Source organism: Otolemur garnettii, unplaced genomic scaffold (assembly GCF_000181295.1).
Source record: "Otolemur garnettii isolate 467f Iridium unplaced genomic scaffold, OtoGar3 scaffold00073, whole genome shotgun sequence".
Lineage (NCBI taxonomy): Eukaryota > Metazoa > Chordata > Mammalia > Primates > Galagidae > Otolemur > Otolemur garnettii.
In genome coordinates, this window is record NW_003852468.1 from 4,197,902 (window position 1) to 4,207,311 (window position 9,410).

General features: G+C 43.4%; 1 protein-coding gene across 1 annotated transcript in view; it reads left to right on the top strand.

Annotated features, from left to right (window-relative positions):
* The first annotated feature begins 2,864 nt into the window (after positions 1–2,864).
* The window catches only part of VTCN1 (V-set domain containing T cell activation inhibitor 1), an 83,060-nt gene continuing 76,514 nt past the window's right edge, over positions 2,865–9,410 (top strand). Inside the window, exon 1 of the mRNA XM_012807608.1 lies at positions 2,865–2,941. Within this exon, the coding sequence (XP_012663062.1) occupies positions 2,865–2,941 (77 nt within the window). The remainder of the gene's footprint in view (positions 2,942–9,410) is intronic.

Genomic DNA, 9,410 nt, shown 5'->3' on the forward strand with positions numbered 1-9,410 from the left:
TTGTTCCTTTGTCCTAAAGTCTTGGCAGTTGATATTCTAATTGCCAGAATACACTTTTCTGAGATATCTTCATGCCTCTCTTCCTCGTTATATTAAGGTTGTTATTTATCAGCAAAGGCTCCTCAGCCTCTTCATTAGAAATAACTTTCATCCCTGGTTCCTGAGGCCCTTTCCAGCTTGCTTGTTCTGACCAGAGCCCCTTCCACTTATTATCTGTGTATTAGTTTGTTGTCTGTTTCTGATGGAGCAGTGTTTTCAACCTTTTTTAATCTCACAGCACACTTGAACCTACATACAGTTAAACTTCTGTGGCACACTAAAATTATGTTGATCTAAGAAAAAGAAACAATATACTTACTGTGCTTTGGACTTCTTTTGAAAACAATTTAATTAATTATCTTTAAATTTTTTCCCAGCACACCAGTGTGCCACGACACCTGGGTTGAAAATCACTATAATACAGTGAATGCTCCGTGGAGGCAGGGCCTGGTCTTGTTCACCACTCTAACTCATAAGCTAGAACAGGACCTGGAACAGAGGCACCTGTCGCAGGTTGGTTCCCTGGGAGCAGACTCTGGGACAGAGCTTGATGTGCGTGACTTCTGCTAGGGAGTGCTCTTGGGATCGAACACCACAAAAGGGAAGGGAAGGAAAGGAAGCCGGGCTGGGCGGAGGGGGAAGTTGGGCTGTGATACAGCCTTGGTGGAGGCCCCCACCAATCCCAGATGCACGGGCCTTCAGACTTGTACCAAATTTGGGTGAGGGGTCTGGTCCTTTATGAACCCACAGAGATCAGTCATTAATGCAGGTTGCTTACTTTGACCATAACCTCTTATAACTTATTATATATTTGTCTGTTTTCTTCACCTCCCAGCAGGTTATGCTCCATGAGGGCAGAGACTCTCTCAGGCTAGTCAATCAGGTACTGGACTGACAGCTAAGGGCTTTTCGCCAGCAGCACACCCAAGAGCAGGGAAAATAATCCCTTCATTTCTGCTTCACTTTTTTTTTTTTTGAGACAGAGCCTCAAGCTGTCGCCCTGGGTAGTGCTGTGGCATCACAGCTCACAACAACCTCCAACTCCTGAGATCAAGCGATTCTCCTGCCTCCACCCTCCCAAGTAGCTGGGACTACAGGTGCCCGCCATAACCCCCAGCTTTTTTTTTTTTTTGGTTGCAGCCATCATTGTTGTTTGGTGGGCTGGGCTAGATTTGCACCTGCCAGCTCAAGTGTATGTAGCTGGTGCCTTAGCCGCTTGAGCCACAGGCTCTGAGCCAATCCCTTCATTTCTGAAGGGAGCTTGGGTAGCCTATCATAGTGCCCATGAGATCATCCAATAAGGTAGCTGAATATATTAACTTATTGAGATCTAAAAACAGAACAGATGGGGTGAGGGTTCAGGACATGCAAGAGAGAGAAAATTAGAACCGGTCAGTGAATCCTCATGCCCCAAATTCTCCCCATTTGCTTGTTTATTCATTTTCCCTGTGTCCCTGTCTAGACGCTGTAAAGGATACAATGTTACGATGTGCCCTCAGCTCAAGAACGTACCTGATAGGGTAGCACAGAGGAGTGCTTATAGAAAGAAAGCCTCCCATCCAGGAGGATGTTGGAGAAGCCTTGGGGAAGGCAACTTGAGCAGGTTGTTAAAGCCTTGAAAGAGAGATAAGATTTTGCTGGGCAAAGGGGAAGGAAAGGCAGCCAGCAGTCAAGGAGGCAGTGGATCATAGGCCCAGATGTGAGGATTCCAAGTCACTCCACTCTGATACTTAGAGGTTGGAGAGTTTGATTGCACGTGAACCTTTGCATTCAAGTCCAATTTTAGAAAAGGAAAGTGTTGCCACTTTGCTGCCAACTCCATCAGCCTCAGGGGGTAATTTGTGGGAGTTCTATGTGACTTGCTCTATTTTTGAAACCGTAATGAGCCAGTAAATCCAATCCTCAGAACTATAAAACAGTCCATTCTATTTGGGAAATAGAGTATAGTATATACCGAAAAGGCCACGCCTTTCTGAAGAGAAACCTGTGGGGTAGGAGCTGAGTCTGTGGTTTATAAAAGAATCGAGTAAGTGGGTGGAGAGCTTGTCACTACTGTGACCCTACACAGGGAGAAACTGAGGCACGGAGAGGTGCAAGGGCTTCCTCAAGGTTGCACACAACGTTGTTGGGTCAGAGGTGAACCCAGCAATAAACACACAGTCCCCACATCTCTTAAATGACCTCCTAAATCTTTGGCTAGGGCTCCTTGCATGATGCCTGCTTTCCCCCCTTCTTTAATTAATAGCCACAGGAGCCACTGGCCAACTCAGCTGCCAGGTCAAGTGGCAGCCCTCATGGCCTCGTAACCACTCCAAAGAGGACTGATGGCAGTGAAGTTAGCTTGGAGTCTGTTTTCCCATAGCTCATGAATGGAGAGCCCAGGAATAAACTCTAGGCTTTATTGTTGGGGTAAGAGAATGATTTACAAGACCTTGGCAGAGGTCAGCAACCTTGGCTCTGATGGGACACACGCAAAAGATTCTGAGGCTGTAAATTACAGAGTGACAAATAGTTACTTGAAACCGTGGTTTCAGCTTGAGGTTCCAACTTGGCTTTGTGTTTTCCTGCCAGTTAACTGATTTCTGTTTCTGACCTAATTAAAGTGCATAGAAACTTCCTGATATGCTTCTGAAATAGTCTCTCCCTCACCTTTCTTACTAGAAGTGGACCCAGCATTTCTTAAGGAACTAGATCCCTTTGTTCAATAGCAACCTCAGACATTAGCCTGGAAGGTGTGGGGTATTTTGTGACCAGACCGTGGACCAAGATGAGGACTGGGTGCCAACAGTGGTTGCTGCAGCCAGAAAAAATAACCATGATGGGAAATGGCGCTGTTAGAAATTGGGCCTGAAAGATTCAACAAGCCTGTGCATGAAATTACACAAAGTGAGATCTCAGGCAGGTAAATGTTTATTATTATTCCAAATGTGATGCTTTAACTAGTGAAGAGGGGCTTGGTCTTTCTTAGCAGCAGGGCACATGACTACAAATTCCTGGGTAGGAGCCACATTAATCTTTTATTCACAATTCATGGAAATTCAAATGGTCCAAGCCTGGCCTAGAAGTTCTGGCAGGGACCAAGCGCATATTGACGCTTTGTGGATACCAATTATTCTATTCATCAGTATCCTCCAAAATGCTCATTTTAAAGATGAAACTTGGGTAGAACTAATGCAACTTTATAGAATCACATTTAGCCTCAAATATCATTATTAATGGATAACAGCCAGCTAGTGTTAGGACAGGCAGAAGCAGTTACAAGGCTGCTATGGCTGCATGATGGAGTTTGTCAGACACCAGGGGCCTACTAACTTAAGTGCTAGATGATTAGTAGAAATATTTTTGCTTTCCTAAAAATCTTAAGACAGGCACTCCCTGCAGGTCACACTTTGAAGACTAGGGTTTGTATCACTTGTTAGTCCTCCAAGATCCCACCTTCTCTGGCATTTGCTCCTTTACGCCCAACTTTTATCCAGTTGTCTTACTGAAAGGTGGATTAACCAGACAGTAATTTGACCTTTCCCTATGTACTAGATGTACTAGGTCACTATTCCTATCATACTCCACGTGGCTGTAAACCTGCATAATTTAATTATCTCTTAATGTTCAGATTTAACCAAGATGTGGCCTGCTGGTGATGTGTCTGTGTGTGACATGTATCATTTTGTTTTGTCCTAAGAGTTATCCTGGTAGCTCCCACTTTACAGATGAGGAGGGGAGAGGATGCAGTGTGGGCGGGGGTCAGCGGGCACCAGATGGAGGCGGACTTACAGGCCAGGCAGCCTAACTGCAACAGGGGCCTCTGGCAGGGTTGAGAGCAGGGATGTGATGTGATCTGCTTTCCATTACTGTGGCTGCTGCCTGCAAATGACAGACTCTGGGACAAGAGTGGCATCAGGGAGCCCAAGAACTACTTCCGGAGAGAGTCCCTAGATTCCTGTTGCCCGGTGCTCATCCTTGGTCCTCACGCCTCCTGAAAGCAGGTGCAGAAGCTTTGGCGCTGCCTGGAATAGCAAGAGGCCATTCTTCTTCCACTCCCCCCCACCCATTTCCTCCAAGGACCCTCTGGGGTTAGTGGTTGCAAGCAGACTCAACAGGTCCAGTTGCTACCAACCTCTCTTCCCTTCTGGACCCTGGGACGCTGATGGCCCCTCCTTGGAAGCCCCCATGCCAAGAATATCCCATGAGGCCCAGGTGCCAGACAGCCTGCTTTTGTTCGCATTTTGGTTTTGGTGAGGGGAAGTTGTGGGGTGTGGGAGTACGGGGAAGGAGGCATGATGGGAGAAAAAGTGAAGGACAGGTTGGCTGTGACCACTAGTGAAAGGGAGGAAAGGATCAAAAAAAGAGTCACAGAGAGTGCCCACGTTTACCCAAGAGTCTTAGGAGGCCACCGATGCAGCCATGGAAATGATATAAGAGGGTTTGGGGCGCTGTCCGGCTTTTGAAATCCCTCGTAGATGTTCAGGGCTGCGGGTCCCGCTCCATCGTAGAAGCTGCCGTTTCCACCCTCCTTTCCTCTCTAGCTGGCTTCATTTCTCCCTCTCCCTCTGCCCTTCTCTCCCTGCCTTTCAACCTGGGAAGCTTTTCATGTGCTTGATTTCAGCATAGTTTCTTTTTATGTGTATAAGTCACTTCTCAACTAACCTGAAGCTCCCTGAGACCCCCTGAGGAGTTTGGAACACGGTGCACAGACAATTGACTGGCCACTGCCTCGCTGCGCTAAGGCCTCTCATATAAGGCGAGGATGATCCTTCTGACGTCAAGGCTTGTTGGGAAGATTACATTAGATGGCACAGGTGAGCATCTCTGATGCACATCGGTCTCCTTCAGTAAGTCCGTGATTCTGAATTCATGGGAATATTTCTTTTTTTTTTTTTTATTGGGAATATTTCTTTTTGATTTTTTTTTTAATTATTATGGGCACATAATAGTTGTGTATCTTTATAGGGCATAAGTAATGTTTTGATATAGGCATACAATGTGAATTAGTCAAATCAGGGTAATTGGGGTATCCATCACCCAAGGTATGTAATATTTTTTTCGTGTGTATTAGGAACATTCCAATTCTACTCTTTCAGTTATTTTTTTCTTAATAATATGCCTTTTATTAAAAATAAGGTACATTAACCTTTACGTGTAACCATTACCTGATATAGCTATTGTACCAAGCTCTAAGCATTTACACATTAATTATTCAATTTTTCCAACCTATGAAGGAGAGCTAATTATATTCTACAATTTCAAATAAAGAAACTGAGACTTAGAATACTAAATAACACATTAAAGTCAAACAGATAAAAATATTTTATGATTTCTTCATTTACAAGTAATAGTAAGAAAAATGCTGCATAATCTTGCCAGGAGGAACACTAAATCTTATTTCTGTATTAGGCATGTTAACATGGTTCACCAGAAAACTTTTTTATCCCCAACGATAGCAGCATAAATTTATTGGTTTTAAAAAATAGGCATTTATACATGTCTACATGGGAGATGTGAATAGCTGTGTATACACAATAACACATGATATTAAAACAAAGAAAATGGCATACCCAATTTTATCTGAAGTCAGACAAAGAAAATATTTAAAGCTGAAAACATTAGAATGTGTTTTCCTTAAGTTTATAGTGAAAACTGAAGAAATATTAAATTGAACATATCAGAAAATAAAGAATGTTACTCAGGGAAGATTTTTAGAAGCCAAAATACTTTTCTCTTTGGATTATTACTGCCCTCAAATATTTATTTTTTAAATTAGTTGAATTCTATGTAATTTACTCAATCAATGTATTTTACTGAGCCTATGCTGAGATTTGGAACACAGAAAATAAATGGAGGCTTGGCGCCCAAAGCACAGTGATTATGGCACCAGCCACATACACCGAGGCTGGCGGGTTCAAACCGAGTCTGGGCCTGCTAAAACAACAATGAGCACTGCAACAATAACAAAAAATAGCCAGGCATTGTGGTGGGCGCCTGTAGTCCCAGCTACTGGGGAGGCTGAGGCAAGAGAATCACTTAAGCCCAAGAGTTTGAGGTTGCTGTGAGCTGTGACACCACAGCACCCTACCTAAGGCAACATAGTAAGACTCTGTCTCAAAATAATAATAAATAAATAAATAAATAGAATGTAATTTCTTTTTTTTTTTTTTTTTTTTGCTGTTGGGGATTCATTGAGGGTACAAAGTAACCTGGTTCTTTGACCCTCGTTCAGTTGTTTCAAAGTAAACCTAACTTATTATTGAGTATAGTCACTTTGCTATTAAATAACTGTTCATTCTAACTATAATTTTGCACCCACTCACCATCCCACTTTATCCCCCTTCCCAGCCTGTAATATACATAACTGTCCTCCTGTCTATCTCCATGAGATCAATTGTTTTTAATATTTAACTCCTACATATGTGTGATAACATTTGAGATTTGTCTTTCTATGTTTGGCTTAATTCACTTAACATAATGTTCTCCAGTTCCATCCATGTTGTTGCAAAATACACGATTTCTTTCTTTTTTGAGGCTGAATACCATTCCATTGTGCATATGGACCACATTTACCTTATCCATTCATCCATTGATGGCAACTCCAGTTGATTCTGTATCTTGGCTGTTGTGAGTAATTCTGCAATAAACCTGGAGGGCAGAGATCTCCCCCACGTACTGAATTCCCATCTTTTGGATATATGCCCAGCAGTAGGATTGCTACGTCATATGGTGGGTCTATGTTTAGATTTTCAGGAACCTTCATACTGTTCTCCACAGTAGGTGCACTGACTTACACTCCCAACAACAGCATAGGAGGGTTCCTCTTTCTCCACCTCCTCACCAGCATTCCTTATTGCCTGTCTTTGTGGTAGAAGCCATTTTAACAGGGGTGAAATGGTAACTCATTGTAGTTTTGATTTGCATTTCTCTGAGGACTAATGACGTTGATCATTTTTTCATATATCTGTTGCCCACTGGTATTTCTTCTTCTGAGGAATGTCTATTTAGATCCTTTGCCCATTTTTAATTGGATTATTTGACTTTTTTCTATTGAGTTGTTGGAGCTCCTCACACATTCTGGTTATTAATCTTGTGTCATATGGGTAATTTGCAAATATTTTCTCCTATTCTCTGGCTTGTCTCTTTGTTGTTTCCTTTCCTACACAGAAGCCTTTAAATTTGACGTGATCCCACTTGTCCAATTTTGCTTTGGTTGCCTATGCTTTGGGGGGATTGCTCAAGAAGTCCTTGCCCAGACCAATGTTCATGGAAATCTTTCCACAGTCATTTGGCCACACCTGCCACCAGTTATTTGGGTTTGGCAAACGTGGACTCAGTCATCTGTGCCTAAGACTTTCCCACTGAGAATTGGGTGCACTGGGAAGCCACAGCGGAGTGCGGCAACCTAGTTTTCTGAGAGGGCCACGAGCTGGGAACTGATTACATGGGGCCAGCACTTCTGAATCCAGCCAGTTGTCCATTTCTTGCCTGGATGTCTGCCTCCCCAGGGTGAGTTTTCCCTCTCCATTACGTGCACCATGGTCCCTAGGAGAGCTATGTTTTCAATTAGCGAATGTTTGTGGAGGAGGCAGGCGGCACAAGGCATTGTGGTGGGGGCTGCGAGGGAGACCCAAAGAATCCCCATTTGTTGAGTATTTTCTATGTACCAAGCTCTGACTAGGCCTTTTACAAAGAAATAAAGCAATTCCTAACCATACAAAAGTGAACATCATTTAAGGAAATAAGGCAAAAACACACAAAAGGATAACATATTATTTCAAGTACATCTAAAACTCAGGACATTGGCAGTAGTGACAATTTAAAGAAAGAAGAGGTCACAACTAGGAAATGTGGTCGTGAGAGTCTGAAAATGGAAGGCTGATTTTAATACAGGCCTGGAAGGATGGGCAACGGGTGTTTGGACAGGGAGAGAGGAAAAGGAGGCCGTCCAAAGGCACATCACACAGGCAAATCTGCAAATGGGAATGAATTCCAGCTGTATCAGCCAGGCATGGAGGAACCCACTCGTGAGTCCTGGGAGAGATGATACCATCTAACAACTGAGAAGCAATTGCTTCAGCATCAAACAAACTTGTACTCAAATCCCACAGGTATGGTACACTAGCTAAATTAACCTCTCCCAGTCTCCCTTTCTTCATCTCTAAAATGGGAATAAAATACTTCATCCCCCGAGTTGACAAGAGGATTAGATCTGTCTATCTGAGTACCTAGGTCCTTTGTTCTGGCAATAGCAAAACCAGAAAAATGGTACATCATTTAGTATGTGGAAATTGCTTGAGCTTCCTTAGGTAGAGCCTTGCATGGTTTGTAAAGGCACAGACAAAACTTTTACAGACACATACTCATCAGAGAGAGCCTCCCAGAAATCCTGTGGGTAAGCTGGGGTGGTGTGACTGTGATTCCCACTTTACAGTTGTAATAACCAAGCCCCCAGCCCTTGACCCCCTCCCTAAGACCAATGGGGAACAAGCCCCCTACCCTTGAAAAGGAAACCTCTCCTAAGCCTTTTAGTCCCAGCCCCCTCAAGGGTAAAGAAGCAGCCTGAAATTAAGGCAGTATGCAGCAGGGAGGGGTTGAGGAAGGGAGGGGTTGATTCCAAATAAAGCCCTGGGTAAAAAGACCCCAAGTTGTTCTCGGAAATTTACCTAATACTTGTTTGTACCCCTTATTTGATAATTTGTGCCTGAATTGTGTAACCCCTTATGATATACCCCATTTTATGATCATGAAGTAATGTATTTGTGATGTATCTTGTGATTATGAGCCAATATGGACCCGCACCTTGCAACCCCCTACCTTAACTGCTATGATTGGCTTCTGTATTGTGCTAGCTTGCTGACCAGCCATGACTATGCAGAATAACAGTATAAAAAGGCTTCTCCCCCAGTATCCGAGGCTGCTTGTTGGCCCACCACAACAGCCCCGTGTAGGTGCACCTGCAGGTGTATTAAATTCCTAATAAATTTCTATTAGTAAATTACATCTAAAGTGCGGTTCATCCTTCTGTCGCATCTGCCATGCTGTTTCATTTCACAGTTGGGAAAACTGAAGCTTAGAGAAACCTTGGTTTTCCCAAGTTCCTAACTTTAGGGCCAGATTGAGCTGAGTTCAAAAGCCGACTCTGCCACCTACTCTTCTGGACACAACCTTTCTGAGCTTCAGCTTCTTTATGGTCAACATCTTACATTCACATCTACATTCTTTCCTAAATATTTAATTTGATTATTTAAATTTTTGAATAGATAATGTCTCAAAAATCAAAAAATATGGCTCGGCGCCTATAGCTCAACCAGCTAAGGCGCCAGCCACGTACACCTAAGGTGGCGGGTTCGAATCCCCAGCCCGTACCCGCCAAACAACAATGATGG